Source organism: Carcharhinus amblyrhynchos, chromosome 30 (assembly GCF_965287045.1).
Source record: "Carcharhinus amblyrhynchos chromosome 30, sCarAmb.v2.hapA, whole genome shotgun sequence".
NCBI classification, from domain to species: domain Eukaryota; kingdom Metazoa; phylum Chordata; class Chondrichthyes; order Carcharhiniformes; family Carcharhinidae; genus Carcharhinus; species Carcharhinus amblyrhynchos.
The window spans coordinates 20739666-20761059 of NC_137353.1; the positions used below are offsets into that span (position 1 = coordinate 20739666).

The window sequence follows — 21394 nt, forward strand, 5'->3', positions numbered from 1 at the left end:
CCCAGCAGGATATGAGCTGAGTAAATAGGGAGGAATGGTTCCCTCAAGGAGTACATCAAGACCTAGAGGACACAGATTCAAGATGATGGCCAAAAGGAGTAAAAGTGACATGAGGAGAAATGTTTTCACCTGGAGGATGGTTGGAGTCTGGAACAAGCTTCCTGAAAGGGTGCCAGAGGCAGATTTGGTTGAGGTATTCAAAATGCAGTTGGATTGCTATAGGAAAAAGATGAGGCCATTCAGCTCCTCAAGTCTGCTCCACCATTATATAAAATTGTGGCTAATTTGTGGCCTAACTCCATGTACCTACTCTAGGCCCATATCCATGAATGATCCTGCTCAATAACAACATGTCTACCTCTGACTTAAACCTAACAGTTGAACCAGAATCCACCGCTGTTTGAGGAAGGGAATGCAAACCTGAAAAGAATGTGAAGGTTGGAGGGTGGGGTGGGGGTAGCGGGTCTAAGGCAAGCAGAGTTAGGCTAGAATCATAGAATCCCTACAGCGTAGAACAAGGCCATTTGGCCTATGGAGCCTGCACTGACAATCCCACCCAGGCCTTATCCCCGTAACCCTAAATATTTACCCTGCTAATCCCACTGACACTAAGGGACAATATAGCATGGCCAAACAACCAAACCTGCACTTCTTTGGAGTGGGCTTCCTCCAGGTGCTCTGGTTTCCTCCTACACCCCAAAGATGTGTGGATTAGGTTGACTGACGGATTGCCCCTTAGTGTCGGGGGGATTAACAGGGTAAATACATACGGTTATGGGACTGGGTGGGATTGTTGTTGGTGCAGGTTCCATGTACAAGTGACCTCCTTCTGCACTATTCTATGATTCTATGAGTGTGGCAGGAAACTGGAGCACCTGGAGGAAACCCATGCAGACATGGGGAGAACGTGTAGACTCCACACAGTGACCTGAGGCTGAATTGAACCTGGGACCCTGGTGTTGTGAGGCAGCAGTGCTAATCACTATGTCACCTTGGACTAGGCAGAAGGCTCTTTGGAGGAGCCAGTGCAGGCTCCATGGGCTGAACGGCCTTTTTCCCTCCTGCACTGTAAAGACTGGTTGATTCTGTCAATGTGAGTTGGAGCCTCAGGCTGAACCCAGTCACTGCCCTCAGCCGCGCGCGCGCGCTCCCGATTGCCCAGCGCGCGCGCGCGCGCGCCCCGGGGAGCCTGGGCGCGGCCCCGAGGGGGACACCGGGTCGCGTGCGCGCCCCCCCCCGATATCCTATTGTGCATGCGCGCTCCTGGGGACGCGGCGGCGGCGGAAGTTCGGGAACGGCTCCAGCAGGTAATCCCCCCCCGCGCCCCCCTCTCCCTGAGTCCGGGCCTAACTGCCAGGCCAGCCCGAGGCTGCGGCCTTCACCTCCCCGGGGAGCTGGGCCGCTGTTCACTCGGTTATTCATTACTGAGCGGATAGCCGCCTCCCCCACACTCACACAGACTCTGTACTGCCTGCCCCCACCCGCAAAGTACTCAAAACCCAGCCAGCACAGGTAAATAAACACCTGAGTAAATACTCCACCTGTAATAATGAGCCACTGTTAATATCCTGAGTATCAGAGAACCACTACAGTGCAGAAAGAGGCCATTCAGCCCATTGAGCCTGTGCTGACCACAATCCCACCAGGCCCTATCCCTGTAATCCCACCCTAGCTAGTCCCCCCTGACAATAAAGGGCAATTTAGCATAGCCGATCCACCCAACCTGCTCATAGAGGTATAGAGATTTATAGCATGGGAACAGGCCCTTCGGCCCAACTAGCCCATGCCGCACAGTTTTACCACTAAACTAATCGCAATTGCCCTCATTTGGCCCATTTCCCTCTATACCCTCTTCCCCATGTAACTGCCTAAATTGTATCTGCTTCTATCACTACCTCTGGCAGCTTGTTCCAGGCACTCCATCCTCTTAGTGAAATAATTGCCCCTGTGGACCCTTTTGTATCTCTCCCCTCAAATCTATACCCTCTTGTTTTAGACTCCCCTACCTGTGGGAAAAGATGTTGACTATCTACTCAATCTCTGCCCTTCGTTATTTTATCCATAGAATCCCTTCAGTGCAGAAGGAGGCCATTAGGCCCATCGAGTCTGCACCAACCACAATCCCACCCAGGCCCTATCCCCATAACCCGGTGCATTTACCTGTGCTAATATCCCCGACACTAAGGGGCAATTTAGCATGGCCGTTCCACCTAACCCACACATCTCTGGATTGCGGAGGAAACTGGAGCACCCGTGGCAGACACGGTATCGACCTCTGTAACATCATCTCTAAATCTCTTAGGCTCCAGGGAAAAAGATCCAGTCTATCCAGCCTCTCCTTATAATTCAAACCATCAAGTCCTGGTAGCATCCTTTCTATTCCTGAACCAGAATAATAACTACACTGAGTTATACCCACATCCTCTTGATAAATACACAGACAGGCCACATACCCAACTCATGCATCGGTGGCACAGTAGTTAGCACTGCTGCCTCAGTGCCAGGGACACGGTTCGATTCTGGTCACTGTCTTTGCAGAGTCTGCGCATTCTCCCATGTCTGTGGATTTCTTCCAGGTGCTGTAGTTTCCTCCTACGCTCCAAAGATGTGCAGGTTAGGTGGGGTGGCCATGCTAAATTGCCTTAATGTCCCAAGGGGGATTTTTATTCATTCATGGGACATGAGCGTCACTAGCTGGCCAGCATTTATTGCCCATCCCTGGTTGCCCCAGGGCAGTTGAGAGTCAACCACATTGCTGTGGCTCTGGAGTCACGTATAGGCCAGACTGGGTAAGGGCGGCAGATTTCCTTCCTTAAAGGGACATGAGTGAACTAGATAAGCTTTTCTCGACAATGGTTTCACAGTCATCAATAGATTCTTAATTCCAGATATTTTTTATTGAATTCAAATTCCACCATCTGCCATGGTGGGATTTGAACCGGGGTCCCCAGAACATTAGCTGAATTCCTGGATGAATAGGCTAGCGATAATACCACTAGGCCATCGCTTCCCTTTTTGTGGCATAAATACGTGGGATTAGGGGAATAGGGCCTGGGTCGGATGCTCTGTAGAAAGTCGATGCTGAATCGATGGGTCGAATGGCCTCCTGTAGGGAATCCTGTAGGGATTCTATGTTGCCAATTCTCTCTGAATTCATGGCCACTGAATCCAAATCTGATTGGCAAAAATCATTTTGTTTGTATAAGTAAATTCTAAATTCAATCCCATGAGAAGCCATGGGTTTCCTGATTGCTGCATTCTCCATTACAACCTCTTGAAGCACCCAGTATGGAGCCCAGAGCACTGCACATAACCATATTTTCAGTGCATGTTTTTTGATGGCACTAACATTTACTGTGTGCAATGAATCTTCAGTTTTTTTCAAATAAATCTAGCTCATTGGCAAATTGATGACAGGGTAAACATTTATGTTTATCTTCAGTTTAAAGCTAAATTGTCAGCTTGCTTCCATCAACTGAAAGCACTATTTTAGGATTTAAAAAAAAGCACAGGGGTAACAAGTTTCCATCTTGTATTGCCAGAGGGACAGAACTTAGGAGCCTGTGGTTAAAAATTAGCTTTATAAAATGTTGAAATGACTTTGTATTGAGTGCTGTGCATTTAAAAAAAATCATTTACAGGACCTGGGTGTGACTGGCTAGACCAACATTTATTGCTCATTCCCAGTTGCCCTCGAGAAGGTGGTGGTGAGCTGCCATCTTGAACCACTGCAGCCCCTGAGGTATAGGCACACCCACAGTAATGTTAGGGAATTTTAACCCACTGACACTGAAGGTATGGTGATATTTTGAAGTCGGGATGGTGAGTGGCTTGGAGGGGAACTTCCAGGTGATGGTGTTCCCAGATATCTGCTGCCCTTGTCCTTGTAGGTGGTAGAGGTCTTGGATTTTGGAAGGTGTTGCCTGTGGAACCTTGGTGAGATAATGCAGTGCATCTTGTAGATGATACACACTGCTGCCACTGTTAGAGGGATTGAATGTTTGTGGAAAGGATAGCAGTCAAGCAGGCTTCACTGTCCTGCATGGTGTCCAGCTTGTGTTGTTGGAGTTACACTCATCCAGGCAAGTGGAGAGTATTCCATTACACTCCGGACTAATGCCTTGTAGACAGATGGTGGACAGGCTTTGGGGAGTCAGGAGGCAAGTTACTTACAGGAATCCTAGCTTTGATCTGCTCTGGCAGCTACAGTATATGACTAGTCCAGTGGTAAATGGTAATCCCAGGATGTTGATAGTGGACGATTCAGCGATGGTAATGCTATTGAATGTCAAGGGATTATGGTTATATCCTTTCTCGTTTGGTACTTGCCTGATACTTGTGTGGCATGAATGTTACTTGCCACTTGTCAGCCCATGCCTGAATATTTTCTAGGTCTTGCAAAATTTGGTCATGAAATCCTCCTGTATCTGAGAAGCTGCGAATAATACTGAACATTGCGCAGTTGCTGGTGCTCAGTGTTCAGTATCATTCACACAGGAAGGTCACTGATGAAGCAGCTGAAGATAGTTGGGCCTGGGACACTATCCTAAGGAGCTCCTGCAGTGATGTCCTGGACCTGTAAAGATTGACCTCTAACCACCACAACATCTTCCTCTGTGCTAGGTATGACTCCAACCAGCGGAGAGTTTTCCCCAATTCCCATTTTCTCCATCTTTGCTCCAGCTCCTTGATGTCATGTTCAGTCAAATCTGCGTTGATGTCTAAGGCAGTCATCTCAGTTCAGCTCTTTTATCTTTGACTGTAATGAGGTCAAGAGCTGAGTGACCCTGGCGGAATCCAAACTGAGTGTCCGTGCGCAACTGCTACTTAGTGCTGTTGATGACCCCTTCCATTATTTGCTGATGATTGAGAGGAAGCTGATGTGGTGGTAATTGGCTGGATTGGTTTTGTTCTGTTTTTATGGACGTGACTAGGCAATTTTCCACAATGCCAGGTAGATGTGTGACCGTACTGGAACACCTTGGCCAGGGGCATGGTAAGTTCTGAAGCATGTTTTCAGTATTATTGCTGGAATATTGTCAGGACCTAGAGCCTTTGCAATATCTTGCGTTAACAATCAGCTTGTATAGAGCACTGACTTGCCTAGAAAGGCAAGCTTTCAAGTAGTCCAATCTGGAGCCCCTAGATAGGATGGACAGTGATTGTTTCTGCCTATTGGAAATCTAAACACAATCTCAGGATAAGGGGCCAATGAATGAAGAATCATAATCTCCCAAGGGAGACTTGGCAGACCCAGTGTTACAATCCAAGACTAAAAGATGTCCATCTTGATTCATTAATAGAGGCTTGTAGGTTCACGCTCCCCTCCAGCGACCTGAATGCATAATCCAAGCTGACACTTCAGTGAAGGACTTGAGGGAGTGTTCCAGTCTTGGAGACGTCATCTTTCAAATGAGATGTTAAACTGTGGTCCTGTCATCTGCCCTCTCAATTAGATCTGAAGGATGATTGGGGGAATTCTCCCAGCGTCCTAGCCAATATTAACCCTGCAACCCCCATCACAGAAACAGATTATCTGGTCATTATTGTATTGCTGCTTGTGAAACCTTGCCGTGTGAAAATTGTCCAACAATTTTTACATTGCAATGTGACTATACTTCAGAAATATTTAATTGGCTGTAAAGTGCTTTGGGACATGCTAAGGTAGTGATATATAGCTATATAAATGCATGTACTTTCTTTCATTAGGATATTTAATACCATGAGCTTGCAGTGCTGATTATCTCAATGGCCCAAATATTCTTTGTTAAAAACCCTAGGGGCTGATTGCGTTTCGGTATTCAGATATTTTCAGTTTTTGGAAGTGGTATATATGTACTGTATATACAGTAGGCCCAGGCCTAATTACATTACCAAAGCCTAAGCTAGCTATGGTTTACAAATTTGACAGTAAAAGTATTAAATAACCACAAAAATCACAAGATAAAGGAAACAACTAGACTTCCCACGCTAAAAGGTGTGGTCTGCTCAATGAGTTTTATGTCGGCTCGGGTCACAGACTTCCCATGCAAAAAAAAATTTTCTTTTCGATGCATTTGGTTTTTGGATGTATGGATAAAGGATACTTGACCTATAGTACCTTGGCAAGAGGTGGTTCAGGGACAATTAAGGGTCAGTCAACCTTGTTTGAGTTGTGTGCAAAAGTGCATCAGGTAAAATTGATGCAGTCTGTTGAACTGGCTGTGAGCTGTGGAGCCACGGAGGTTTGTCACAGTTGAGATGGGGCTCTGTGGGATTCTGGCTCTTTGACTGTTTGACTGAATGCATTTTAACAGCAATTGTGAGAGACTTATCCTTGGAGGCACTGGCTAGCACTGCTGCCTCAGCGCCAAGGATCCAGTTTCCATTCCTGCCTTGGGTCACTGTCTGTGTGGAGTTTTCATGTTCTCCCCATGTCTGCATGGGTTTCCCCCAGGTGCTCTGGTTTCCTCCTATGATCTGAAAGATGTGCTGGTTAGATGCCTTGACCCAAACAGGCGCCGGAGTGTGGCAACTAGGGGAAATATCACAGTAACTTCATTGCAGCATTAATGTAAGCCTGACTAATAAATAAACTTTAAGCCCATTTGAGTTAGTGTAGAAAGCACATAATCCTCTTACTCTGTATCAAAAGACTGTGTGTTAACAGAAATCATTCAGTTGCCAACTGATTGTGCACAGCAATTAAATAGGGAACTGGAGTAAACTCAGATTTCCTTCATCTCTCCCTAAATGTAAATCTAGTCCTGCTCAAGTATGGGTGCCAGATTGATTCAGTTCCCACTGCCCTTGTGGAGCCTGTTTTGAGAAACCCTTTTTTTTGGAAAAAAACAATTGGGTCATATTTCACACTTCACTACAGGGCATCTGTGAATTTGAAGTCACAACCTGCTCACAAGGTTAATGAACACACCTTGAGCTGAATTTTTCACAGCCTCAAGTTTGAGGAACATTGTAAGAAGTTCCCACTTCCTTAGTGAGATTTGCATTGCCGCTGCTGAGCGTGCATGCTGTCGAAAATGTGGGGATCGTTTCAATAGGGAACAATGCATACCTGGATCTCATTAGAAGGTAATGGCCTGATTAAGGAGCTCAGGTGACATTTTTAGCTCCAAGAGTAATGGTTGAGTCATTACTGAGTTATTACTGTTAACTGAACAGTAAAATTTAATTTGAAAACACTCTGCTGTGTTTGGTAATTTCTGTGGTGTATAATGTGAATTCCGTGGGGGCTTTTTTATTCTTTTTAAGTTCAGCTTACTGTTGGCAGCGTCTTGCAGCATGCTGTGTTGTATATTGTCAATGTTCAGTCCCGTCCACACAGAATAATTAATGAGTGTGATTTATTGCCACCAATCTATTGCAGAATAATCATCAGGAAATGGAATGGCATTTGTTTCATGTTAATGCTGTTCTCACTTTTCTCTTTATTTTTGTTGGTTTCTTTTTATTAAAAAAACTTCCTTTTCTCTAATCCCAGCCGAAAATGAGTACATCACTGACCAGCTGTTGGAGCAGCTAACAGCCGTCTGAAGATGAGCATCTCAAGTGAAGTGAAGGAGCCACTGGAGCCGGTTGGCCGACTGCTGAGTGAGCCAGGCAGGTTTGCGTATGGCGGCCTGTGTGGTGTTACACTGTCATTGCTGTTTTCTGAAGAGGAGCACAGGTTAGTCCTCCGCTGTAAGACGCTAACGTTCAGCAGCTTACTACTGAGCATCTTAGATCGGCATCCACTACAAACACACACTTCCAATATGGAATGTCGATTGGCAATCAGACGAGGGAATCCAAGCCAATTTTTTTTCTCACCCCCACCCCCACCCCCAACTCATCCTAACTGTGGAGCACTGAGGCCAATTGCTGTAGTCCTAGTGCTGCCCCAACACTCCAGACCAGCTGTTGAACAAAGGATCAGTTTTTAGTGGCTTTCCACTTTGTTTCATGTGCTGTTATCAACTGGTTCCTTTAAGTACATAATTTGGAGAGGTTCTCAGCAAGCTGAACTGAGGTGGCATGGTGGTTAGCACTGTTGTCTCACAGCACCAGGGACCTGGGTTCGATTCCCGGCTTGGGTCACTGTCTATGCGGAGTTTGCATGTTTTCCCCATGTCTGTATGGGTTTCCTCCGGGTGCCCTTGTTTCCTCCCACACTCCAAAGATGTGCAGGTTAGGTGCGTTGGCCATGCTAAATTCTCCCTCAGTGTACCTGAACAGGCGACTAGGGGATTTTCACAGTAACTTCATTGCAGTGTTAATATAAGTCCACTTGTGACTAATAAATAAATTTTAACTTTGATCCATACATGCGTGTGTGCGTATACACAGCGTCAGGGACATGGGTTTGATTCCTGGCTTGGATCACTGTCTGTGTGGAGCCTTCAGGTTCTCCCCATTTCTGTGTGGGTTTCCACCCACACTGCAAAGGTGTGCAGGTAGGTGCATTGGTCATGCTAGATTCTCCCTCAGGGTACCCGAACAGGCATTTGAGTGTGGTGACTAGGGGATTTTCACAGTAACTTCATTGCAGTGCTAATGTAAGCCAATTGTGACACTAATAAATAAACTTAAAGCTTTAACTTTAGCTATTAGAAGTTAAAAAGAAAAAGGTGCTTTTCTCACTGGTATTACAGGCACTCAGTATAACGAAACAGATCATTTAGAAAGCAAGACTTTAGTTAGAACCAGTTAAATTGGATGGTAGCACTGGAACTAATTCATCAATGTTATTTTTTTGCGTTGTTTTTTATCTGAATTTGAAGCAAAAGCGATTGAACTGAGATCTGGATGTGTTTGTTCAGAGGTGTCCCTGGCCAAGTTTCACACATGACAAGGTTCAAAAGCGCAGCTTTGGAAAACCTTGTATTATCTTTCAAAAGGCACTTTCTGAATTGTATCCTGCTGTTGCCTCATGTGAAGTTTATTTTCTTTGATGATGGTTGCGACTGCTTTTTTGAGACAAGGTAGATGTTCCCTGGTGTGAGCATATTAACTGGCTTCATTTGATCATTTCATGCCACTAAACATGTGGAATTTCCACGGTTTGGAACTAAGTGTGATTTGAAGTGATTTGTTTTTCTTTAATAGAAAATACTGAGATTTGCTTTCAGAATTACAGTAGATTCCAAAATAGAATTAAATGCAGCCAATCACTTGTCAAATTACAAAATGTTTTCAAATATGAATCCACAGACGATAATTCTCATTCCTCCATAAGTTACATCCTCCTCCTGTAATTTCTAAGTCATAGAATCCCTATAGTGCAGAAGGAGGCCATTTGGTCCATCAAACCTGCACCGACAACAATCCCACCCAGGCCCTACCCTACTCCTGTGACCCCACATATTTACCCTGCTAATCACCCTGACACTAAGGGACAATTTATCGTGGCCAGTCAATCAAACCCGCATATCTTCGGAGTGTGGGAGGAAACCAGAGCACGCAGAGGAAACCCATGCAGATCAGGGAGAACGTGCAAACTCCACACAGTCACCCAAGGCTGGAATTGAACACAGGTCTCTGATGCAGTGAGGCAGCAGTGCTAATCACTGTCACCGTGCTGTCAAGTCACCACTGTTGCCCAAAGAGCTTTGCGTCTGACCCCCCTGTTGGTCTAAATTCGGGACTGTTTCTATAGAATGGTCACAGAAGAAAGCTGTTCAGCCTGTCATGTCTGTGCCTGCTGTCTTCAAGAACAACTCCTAGTGCCATTCCCTTGCCTTCACCCTGCCATTTTTTCCTCTTCAGATGATGAGCTGTCAGCTTATTCTGGGACTCTGTCAGATTCCTTTGAAGCTGTTGGTTTACCTTTAAAAGGTTTACATGTTGATCTGATAAGATGCACGTGTACAAACGCACAAGTACATTTCATAGTGATGAGTCAGTATACATGCATATACATTGATATGTTTGTGTGATTGCACCTATATATAGGTCTTTTAATATACATGGATATATGCACGTTTGCAAATTATGGCTGCAAGTGTGTGTGTACTGGACAGTTTTAGTTACAAATCTTAATAATGAAAGGTCACTAAATACGTTTCTTTGGTTTTGTAGGGAGTTCAGAATGAAATTTATTCAAGGGCTTATAGATTGGCTGCAGCTTTCAGAATCTGTCTTGCCTGTCATGGAGGCTTTCGCCAATGGAATGGGAGGAGAAGGAACAGACACATTTGCAGACCTTCTTCTAAAAGAACCGGCTTTGAAGGACAGTCCAATTCTGATTACTCAGGTACACATTCTGGATATCTGCTACCCCAGATCGCATTTTTGATTGTCTTCTTAGCATTCCATTGGTGTTCACGCATGATTGTGTGAACGTTTCTGCAAAGTGTTTATTTGATTTTTGAAGAACTCAGATATTCACTCTAATTTTTTTGCCCTTCTGTTTCAGGATCTTGTTTCTTTTTCACTGAAAGATGGTGAGTTCCAGATTCCTCAACTGTTCAAATAGAAAATACTGGGAAAGCACAGTTGATATGTGTTGCATTGTAAAAGTTAAAGTTTATTTATTAGTGTCACAAGTAAGGCTTACATTAACACTGCAACGAAGTTACTGTGAAATTCCCCAAGTTGCCACACTCCAGCGCCTGTTCGGGTAAGTGCACCTAACCAGCACATCTTTCAAACTGTGGGAGAAAACCGGAGCACCAGGAGGAAACCCACATAGACGCGGGGAGAACATGCAGATTCCACGCAGACAGTGACCCAAGCTGGGAATCAAACCCGGGTCCCTGGCACTGTGAAGCAGCAGTGCTAATCACTTGTGCTATTGTGCTGTAACATCCCTCCCCTTGTACCAATCACATCACTGAACCAAAGACCACTGTCCCTATAGAAGAATAGAATAAATGTTCCTAAATATTTTGTTGCTGTAGCCTCATTTTAATGCTTAAAAGTTGGTGCATCCCTGGAGCGAGAATGGGAGTGAGCGTGGATCGGTGGGGTGTGGGTGAGGTGTTGTTGAATGGGGATTGATAGTTTTGCTTGCAGTCACTTTGAACACTCTGATGGGGTCTTGAAATTAAGAACAATGCAGTCATGTGTTGTTCTCCTTTTAGCTTGTGCAGCAGGCCAACCTCAGCACCCTGAAAGTGTTTAAAGTTCATCAGCCTACAAATAACTGATTCCTAGTTGTGGAGCAATCCCCCCAGCTCCCCATGCCATGATGCCTATTTCTTCCCCTCATACTATGACACTGTGCTGTTATAGTATTTGTTTGGTACACATCATTATCCTGAATCTCTGAGTCATGATTTACTGGTGTCAGAATGATCATCAATTATCTTTGGAATGTGTTGAAAGTCCTTAATTGGCATTTGCAGCAAAAGTAATCTGGATCATGACAAATTTTCCCAAGAAGCTCTGACTCCAACCCAGCTAAGTGAAGACATCATAGGATGTGGATCTATAGCGGGGGAAGGAAGGGATTTATCAAAAACCACAAATCTGGCATTGTAATATTAAAAATTGCAAATGATTTACTTTTCATAGAATCATAAAATGCTGAGCATATGATTATTATTTGATTTATTTTTGTCACCTGTATTAACATACAGTTATTATTTCTTGCGCGATATACAGACAAAGCATACTATTCATAGAGAAGGAAATGAGAGAGTGCAGAATGTAGTGTTAGTCATAGCTAGGGTGTAAAGAAAGATCAAATTAATGCCAGATAGGTCCATTCAAAAGTCTGATGGCAGTAGGGAAGAAGCTGTTCTTAAGTCAGTTGGTGCGTGACATTCTGATAATATGAAGATGAGTTTTTGTTGGTGTCTGAATTTTCTCCTGCATGCTATGCTATGGCTTTTGGATTGTTGCATTGCAAAACATTCTGAATCAAGTCATCATCATTCATAGGAGAGCTTCATAACCCTGGCTTTAAATTAATAGTGCAGCAGCTGCTATGTGCCTAGCTTTGGACATTTTCCTGATGCACAAAGTCCCCAAAGTTTGGATATAGTATGTAAATTACCAGTCTGGTTACCGAGAAGCTTCAAAGCTGCTGTTTTGATAAATTGATTGAGAAAGTAACTAACCTGGGAGGAGTTGAACAAAGCTCAGGATTCCAATAAATTGAGTTCAATTTATGGAGGCCATGATTTAACCGATTCTGTAATATCACAAATCTTGACCCAGTTCCTGGTTTCAAATGAGCCACTTACTCCCCCCGTCCTGTGACATTGAACAAAACATAATGTTGGGAGGAGAAGAAAACACTGGGAATGCCGTATATATGAAAACCAAAAGAGTAACAGCCACGGTCCCAGTGCCTGTTTGCACAAGAAAATTTTTGTGTTTGGGATGAGTGAAGAAGGGTCACGTGAACTGTTCATGAGATTTTATTGTATCTAACAAGTGCTGTGCCTGACCTGAGTATAGTGGTACAAAGAACAACCCAGCACGGGAAACAGGCCCTTCGGCCCAACAAGCCCGCGCCACCGCATCACCCTACACCTATTCTACCCTGCGTATCTACAAATAGAACCCCTGACTTAGCCAGATTCAGGGGAGAATAGTGTCAATTTGGTAAAACCAATCAGCCTAAGAGCACATCTTTGGGGTGTGGGAGGAAACCGGAGCGCCCGGAGGAAACCCACGCAACCACAGGGAGAATGCACAAACTCCCACAGACACAGGCCCAAATCCATGTATCTGCGCAGCTAGCAGTGCTAGTCACCGAGCTGTTGCGGCGCCCGTCTACCAGTCCAGGATCAAGCACACACACCGACACGAAGTACTAGGCCACTCCCGGAACCTCCAGGAGCAGCCCACGCACGACCCACCGCGTGCATGCCCCTTGTTTGACAACGAGGTGGACCTCCACCTGCGGAGTGAAAAGACAAAAATGTTAATCACAAGCCTGCCTTTCCGGTGTCTCCCGAGGTTCTAACCCTTATTCAATAACCCCTACCATAACCCTCCATCCTCGTTTCACTCATGTGCCTATCTAACTGAACCTTAAACGAGTCCAACGTTCCTGCCTCCACCACCCCACTCGGTAGCGCGTTCCATACCCCCACTACTCTCTGCGTAAAGAACCTTCCTCTCATATTCAAATTATACCTCTCCCCCCTCACCCTTAAATCATGTCCTCTTGTATTCGTAACCAATCTAGGGAGCAGTCTCTCACTATTGACCCTGTCTATTCCCTTCAGTATCTTATATACCTCTATCATGTCACCCCTCAATCTCCGTCTTTCCAAAGAGAACAGTCCCAGTTTCTCCAACCTTTCCTCGTAACCCAACCCCTCCATGCCAGGCAACATCCTGGTAAACCTCCTCTGCACCCTTTCCAGAGCCTCCACGTCCTTCCGGTAGTAAGGTGACCAGAACTGGACGCAGTACTCCAAATGCGGTCTAACCAACGTTCTATACAACTGAAGCATTAGACGGCAGCTTTTAAACTCTATACCTCTTCCTATAAAGGCTAGCATTCCATAAGCCTTCCTGACAACATTCTCCACTTGTGTCACAACCTTCATGGATTTGTGAACCTGCACTCCCAGGTCCCTCTGTGTTTCTATACTCCTAATTTGTCTACCTTTAATCACTTAGCTCCTGTCTACATTATTCCTTCCAAAATGCATCACCTCGCATTTGTCAGGATTAAATTCCATCTGCCACCTATCTGCCCAATGCACCAACCTATCTATATCCTGTTGTATCACCTGACAATCCACTTCAGTACCCGCCAACCCTGCCATCTTGGTGTCATCAGCAAACTTGCTGATCACACCACCTACGCTCTCTTCCAAGTCATTTATGTAGACTACAAAGAGGAGACTACAAAGTGGTAGCTGTACTCTACACCTGACACATGATGGCAATGACCTGGGGATGCTTGATACAGAGAGTAACGAGCATCTAAAATAGAAAGCCTTAATGAAGTGTCTTGAGTTCGGGGTGGGTGTGTCAAAAAGTAACTTAAGAATTAGCGATTTGTACATCTGAGGTGCTTGGCATCTGAATAACTATAAGTCATCAAAGGGCTGAACCTTTCAGGAGAAGAAAAGGACAGGTGAGAAAATTGCCGATCCCCGGTTGCCCTTGTTAGTGGGTGTTTGAGAGTTAACCACATTGCTGTGGCTCTGGAGTCACGTAGGCCACACCCAGTAAGGAGGGCAGATTTTCTTCCCTAACCCATTATTGATGAACCAGGTGGGTTTTTCTGAGAATCAACAATGGTTTCATGGTCATCACTAGATTCCTAATTTCAGACTTGTTTTAATTGAATTCAAATTCCACCATCTGCTGTGTCAAGATTTGGGATTCAGTGAACTCGGGTGAAAGTGTATGCACTTTGGGTGGAAACAGGATCAGGCGTTGCTATGTACATATCCTTCTGGTTAGACAGCCTGTTTAGGCTTACATGAGGGACACTAAACAATGTATTTGAGCATTTGAAAGCTACCAGTCTCCATGGAACTGCACCTAGTCAACGTCATAATGAGAAGGAAGATATTGAAATATAGGCAAAATGCCCAGATGACAACATTGAATTTTCATATTAAATGGAAAATTAAGTCAGCTGAAACTAAATCATCCTTCTTGGCTGCTGTTCTTTGTTCAAGTTCAATATCAATAAATATCAAGTTCAATATCAATAAATATCAAGTTCAATATCAATAAATATCAAGTTCAATATCAATAAATATCAAGTTCAATATCAATAAATATCAAGTTCAATATCAATAAATATCAAATTAATCATTCAGTCTAATGCTCAAGGTGCGTGTTATTGATTTGTTATCTGTGAGTAATTAGTGTTGCATGAGCTGCACAGTACATACTTTTCCTAGAAGCCCAACCTGCATATATCATCTATCTGTGTGTACAGCAGAAGCATTTTGTTTAATGGAACTGAGAGGCGTAATTGTTCCAATTCCAGTTGTTCATCTCTGGGACTTGTGTTCAAATCCAGCTGAAATTGTTGGGTAAAGATCTCTTCTGTTGACTAAGCCCTGTACACTATGGCATGCCTTGTTTTGAGAGTTGCAAATCAGTGGAATTCACTTCCCAGGGTTGAGGTAGAAACTAAAACAGCATTCAGAATTAGATAGGATAAATGAACAGAGGAAAAGGAATTGAAGAGTTCTTGAAACAGGGTGGGAAAATGTGCTTCAGACTGGTTGAAAGCATGAAGGGTAAATGCTGACATGAATTGGTTTCCTTGTTTGCATTTTTAGGTACAGCCTAGTTCTCGGTGAGCATACTTCCATGGCTTATTCACATGGCATTGGTTTCAGGTTCAGAGCAGTTTGGGCTAGGAATGAGAATTGTAAAATTAGTACTTTGAGACATTCCTAAAGTCGATACACCTTTTTGGGAAGCATAGCGGGAACTTTACTGTGTATATAATATCTACTGTATCTGTCCTAAAGGACTGCTTCCCAGCTGATGCTGAGTACTTGAAATGGGGAATGTTCTTTCTCCCACCGCAGAAATTCCTCAACTTGATAAAACACAAAGATTTATCATTAAATATCATGTTTTGAAGCTCCTTTGTGTACATTTTTGCCCATTTGTTTGTTGTCCATGTTTATGACAGGTTTCTGATAGACAGGGGAATTAAAGGTTATGGGGAGAAAGCGGGAAAGTGAAATTGATCCACTTCAGGTCAGCCATGATCTTATTGAATGGTGGGGCAGGCTCGAAGGGCTAGATGGCCTACTCCTGCTCCTATTTCTTATGTTCTTACTCACTAGAAAGTTGAATTTGCCACTGTGGTGTATGGTGTTTTGGTGATCGTTTCAGCATCTTGTGGCTGCAGAACAGCATAGGGCAAAGAGAAAACACAATGTAACTCTGAATGCTGTCTTAGTTTCCACCTCATCCCTGGAAAGTGGACTCCACAGATTTGCAACTCTCAAAACGAGGCATGCCATAGTGTGCAGGGCTTAGTCAACAGAAGAGACCGTTAGCCAACAATTTCGGCTGGATTTGAATGCAGGTCCGAGAGGTGAACAACTGGAGTTGGAACAATTGTGCCACTCAGTTCCATTAAACAAAATGCTTCTGCTGTACACATTGATGATATAAGCAGGTTGGGCTTCTAGGAAAAGTATGTACTGTGCAGCTCATGCAACACTAATTACTCATAGATAACAAATCAATAACATGCACCTTGAGCATTAGACTGAATGATTAATATTTATTGATATTTAACTTGAACAAGGAACAACAGCAAAGAAGGATGATTTAATTTCAGCTGACTTAGCCAGTTGCGGTAGATGGTCAGCTAAGGGCAAGCATCAGAGGGGTTAACCCTGCACAACACCACAATACTGCAAAAGGGCTTGATTATACATCATTATATCATCAGTGTCTCAGGAGTGATTTGAGAATGGGGTGGTAATGATGTGAAATTATTGGAGGGGAGATCAAACTGTCATCAGTGGGCAGTCTTAATCTGGTGGTTGGGTATGGGCAGTTTAGTTTGTTACTGTCCTAATGAATGTGCAGGGGAAGCAAGTCACTTTATGCCCCAGAGTAAAGAAAGACTTGCATTTATAACACATTTTCCACCGGTTGTCTCAAAGTGCTTTGCAGTCATTGTATGCTTTTAAAGGGAAGTGGGTGGCACAGTGGTTAACACTGCTGCCTCACAGCACCAGAGACCCATGTTCAATTCCAGCCTTGGGTGACTCTGTAGAGTTTGCATGTTGTCCCCATGTTCGGGTGCTCTGGTTTCCTCCCACAGTCCAAAGATGTGCAGGTTGGGTTGACCGGCCACACTAAATTGCCCTGAGTGTCAGGGAGATTTGCAGAGTGAATACATGGGGTTACAGCGATAGAGCTTGGGTGGGACTATTGTTAGTGCAGGCTGGATGACGTCCTTCTGTACTGTGGGGATTCTATGAATATTTCACTGTTGTAGGAAATGCAGCAACCAATTCACACGCAATGAACTTCCACAAACAGTAATGCAATTACTATTTTTTTAGTGACGCTGATTGTGGGGTAAGTAATGGCCAGGACGTGGGATAACTCCCCTGCTCCTCTTCAGAGTGATGCCATGGGATCTTTAATGTGAACCCAAGCAGGCAGATGGAGTTTAGCACCTCCAACAGTGCAGTGCTCTCTTACTGAACTGGAGTGTCAGTATAGGTTTTTGTGTTCAAACCCTGGACTTGAATCCAGAACCTTATGCCTCAGGAGTGAGAATGCTATCAGCTGAGCCATGGCTGACACACAAAGCATTGTAATGTATTTTCATGCCATGTTTTATTCCAAGATGCAAAATGAAATGATTGCTTGTCCCACACACTTGCTCTTCGATGTGAGGGTGGGGTCGCCGAGATGTCAGTTTTCGTGGTGAGTGGGTCACATTTAATGTCAATGTTAGAGGGGACGTGCTGGGGGGAGGAGGAGGAGCTGCTGATGATTCCAGTATGCACACTGTAATGCCTTCCCTTGATCTAATTGAGTTTATCAAAATATCAGTTGATGGAAAGCATGTATATTCATTTTGTTAATAGAAACTAGAAGCAGGAGTAGGCCATTCGGCTCTTCGAGCCTGCTCTGCCATTCATCTTGATCATGGCTGATCATCAAATTCAATATCCTGATTCCCCCTTCTTCCCATATCCCTTGCTCCTTTTAGCTCCAAGAGCTATATCTAATTTCTTCTTGAAATCACACGAAATTTTGGCCTCAACTAAGTTCTGTGGTAGTGAATTCCATACATTCGCCACCCTCTGGGTGAAGAAATTTCTCCTCACCTCAATTCTAAAAGGTTTACCCCTTATCCTCAAACTGATGCCTTGTTCTGGACTCCCCCCACCATCGGGAACATTATTTCTGAATCTACCCCTTCTAACCCTGTTAGAATTTTATAAGTTTTTATGAGTTCCCCTCTCACTCTTATGAATTCCGGTGAATATAATCCTAACTGACTTAGTCTCTCCTCATATGACAGACCTGCCATCCCAGGAATCAAAAGAAATATTTTTCAGAAGTATTCCTACTTGGAATGGTAAGTTTGTTCCAGTAGTGTATGGGGATGGTGCACACATGGATTTCCAGTGGCCAACACACTCAGAACCCTATCAGAGAGCACACTCTGGATCTATGTCACCCAACCTCACACTAGGCAGTGCAATCCTGATCTACGTTGCTCAATACAGAACTATTTATAAGCTCTGTTCACAAACTTGGAACTACCCAAGGTCAAACTCATTGCTTGTTTTCCAGTGCAGTACATCTAGATTATGCTGATACAAAGCAGTAAAAGTAGCAGTTCCAGAGTTTTCTACCTGGGCAAACAGAATTCAACATTCCATATTTGTGTTGCAGGATACTACGACGCACGTGCGAGGGTCCTCATCCGTCACGTCACATGGCTGTTGCGAATTTCATTTGAAGAACTGGAGATCTTTGAGGAGTCATTGGTAGAAAGTTTGAAAGGACATAAAGAAACAGAGTCAGAGTAAGAGAAAAACCTAGACTTTCACAATTCCAGTGTGTTCTGTAATAAAGACGTAACAGCCTACAGGCTTAAGCAGAGAGCCACAGAACCCTGAGCAATCAGCCCTATATTCAAACCACTTATGATTTGTGGATTTTGATTTGTTTCCTTTGGGAAGGAAATAGAATGAGATCACAATCTTGTAAATGTACAAAAAATGTATTTAAAAAACCAAAGCACTAAACAAAATACCATCACTCCAAAATGTATTCCTATTGTAACCTTGAACACTACAGTGTATCTGTCTGGGTCAGCTAAGGATTGAGTTTTGTTTGTTTGGCTCCCAGCAGCTGCTGTGCACGCACACTCTGACAATATTTGAAGGTGATTGGGTGGAGGGTGATCACAAGATTCAGAGAACAATGAAGTAATTATGTGCTTTGTCCAATCAAGGGGTTTGGGTGATCATTAAAAAGCTCTCAGCTTTTGCAGTTGTGTTTTATGATTCTCGCGTCAACCTTAAAACTGTACTGCAGTTTAAAAAGTCACTCGGGCCTGCTGGCAGTTTTCTTTTACTCTGCAGGAACGCCATTGATTGGGGGGTCAGTTCATAACTTAATAGGGAAGATATTAAATCTGTGTGTGTGTGTGTGTGTGTGTGTGTTATAGAATCCAACAGTGCAGAAGGAGGCCATTTGGCCCATCGAGTCTGCACTGTCAACAAGCCAACCCAGACCCTATCCCCATAACTCCATGCATTTACCCTAGCCAGTCCCCCTGATACCAAGGGGCAATTTAGCATGACCAATCCACCTACCTTGCACATCTTTGGACTGCGGGAGGAAAACGGAGCACCTGGAGGAAACCCACGCAGACACAGGGAGAATGTGCAAACTCTACACAGACAGCGACCCAAGCCAGGAATCAAATCTGGGTCCCTGGCTCTGTGAGGCAGCAGTGCTAACCACTGTGCCACCATGCCACCACTATTTCCTTGATGATTTAATTCATACTCAAACAAGTGGCTTTGCTCAGTACCACAATATTAAAAATTGGGAGTTAGAAGGGGCCAGTGTGCACAATTCAATAGAACTTTATAGATTTTAAAACACAGAAACAGACTGTTCAGCCCAGCTGGTCTATGTCAGTATGTATGCTCCGCATGAATCTCTTCCAACCTTACTTTATTTCAGTGTATCTACATATAAGTTGTTCTTGTTATTGTTTGCTTTCTTCTCTTTGTGTTCATCCAGCTTTCCCTTAAGGCATCAATGTTATTTGCCTCAACTATTCTATGTGGCAGCAGATTCCATATTTTCACTCCTGTGGGTTAAAAAAAACTCCAGAATTTCTTATTAGAGTTATTGGTGACTACCTCATATTTATGGTTTCTCTTTTTGGACTCTCCACAAGTGGAAAAATCTTCTCTACATCTACCTTATCAAACTGCTTCACAATTTTAAAGGCATTGTTAAGTCACTCTCCAACCTTCTCTTTTTGTGAGAATAGATTCCCATCCTATTTATCAATCTTTTTTGATATGTGTAACCTCTCAATTCTAGTATCACCTTTGTCAATCTATTTTCCACCTTCTCCAGTGTCTCCAAATCCTTTTTGTAGTGCGGAGACCAGACCTGTGCAAAGGGTGGCTTTGCAATTTTTTTCTGTGTGACACCTTACCTTTCTGCCTGGTCCTGTGAGGGGCATTCATTGGCCTTGACAGGTGTACAAAGAACAAAGAAAATTACAGCACAGGAATAGGCCCTTCGGTCCTCAAGCTTGCACCGACCATGCTGCCTGACTGGGCTAAAACGCCCTACCCTTCTGGGGACCATATCCCTCTATTCCCATCTTATTCATGTATTTGTCAATATGCCCCTTAAAAGTCGCTACCATGTCCGCTTCCGCTATCTCCACCGACAATGAGTTTCAGGCACCCACTACACTCTGTGAAAAACATCATCCTCATACATTTCGTTGAAACTTTGCCCCTTGCACTTTAAACCTAGTAATTGACTCTTTCACCCTGGGGAAAAGTTTTTGACTATCCACTCTGTCCATGCCTCTCATAATCTTGTAGACCTTTATCAGGTCACCCCTCAATCTTTGTAGTTCCAGTGAGAACAAACCAAGTTTCTCCTACCTCTCCTCATAGCTGATGCCTCCCTTACCGGCAACATCCTGGTAAATCTTTTCTGCACCCTCTCCAAAGCCTCCACATCCTTCTGGTAGTGTGGCAACCAGAATTGAACACTATATTCCAAGTGCGGCCTAACTAAGGTTCTATAAAGCTGCAACATGACTTGCAATATGATATACATCATGATCCCAGCTCCCAAAAACTTGGACAACTCTAAAGTGCAGGATGGGTTAGCTTCAGAGTAAAGCCCATTGGCATTGACTCATGAAACACACATAAGACCAGTTCACTGTTAGATGCAGAATAAACTTTTTATTGCTCTGTCTTACTGGGGCACTGTAGATTGGATGTGTGTTACAGCCTAGCAATGTACTTTAGAAGAACCTCCCTTGCTGCACTAGTCTGAATTTCCCCTTTTTCCTTTAATAACAGTCAATCTCGGGTCCCTGAATGGTACTGACAATCGATCAGGCTATTGAGTTACCTTCTTATGTTGAGTTGATATTTCCAGTTGGCAACAGATCTAACTATTGAAAATGGAATATTGGCCTTGACCCAAATTGTTCAAGTCAACATAAAACCAGCACTGACTGGCTTCTGCCAATAGTTCAAAGATTGACTTATAATATCCAATTAGATTTATTTCGCACTCTTTTTGCTTATCAATTTTTTTTAAATGGCATACTGTTTCAGAGAATTAATAACATAAGACCTTTCACAAATCTTTGCTTTTTGCCCTGTATAAATTCTCCAACTGCACCATGCACACCATGGCAGATAAAGAACATTTTAAATTTAACATTTAAACAATGTCCACATATAATTCAGGTGGTATAATCAGA

The 21394-nt window shown here is 43.8% G+C and overlaps 1 protein-coding gene across 3 annotated transcripts in view; it reads left to right on the top strand.

Moving 5' to 3' along the window:
- The first annotated feature begins 1233 nt into the window (after positions 1-1233).
- The window catches only part of tmco4 (transmembrane and coiled-coil domains 4), a 106456-nt gene continuing 86295 nt past the window's right edge, over positions 1234-21394 (top strand). Inside the window, exons 1-5 of one of the 3 annotated variants that reach the window (XM_080214980.1) lie at positions 1234-1307; positions 7481-7666; positions 10057-10231; positions 10394-10421; positions 18301-18433. In XM_080214980.1, coding sequence (XP_080071106.1) covers positions 7536-7666; positions 10057-10231; positions 10394-10421; positions 18301-18433 — 467 coding nt within the window. In that variant the 5' untranslated portion in view covers positions 1234-1307; positions 7481-7535. Of the gene's footprint in view, positions 1308-1371; positions 1513-7051; positions 7072-7480; positions 7667-10056; positions 10232-10393; positions 10422-18300; positions 18434-21394 lie in introns of those variants that run through there. The other 2 variants (XM_080214981.1, XM_080214982.1) reach the window with 2 other exon arrangements.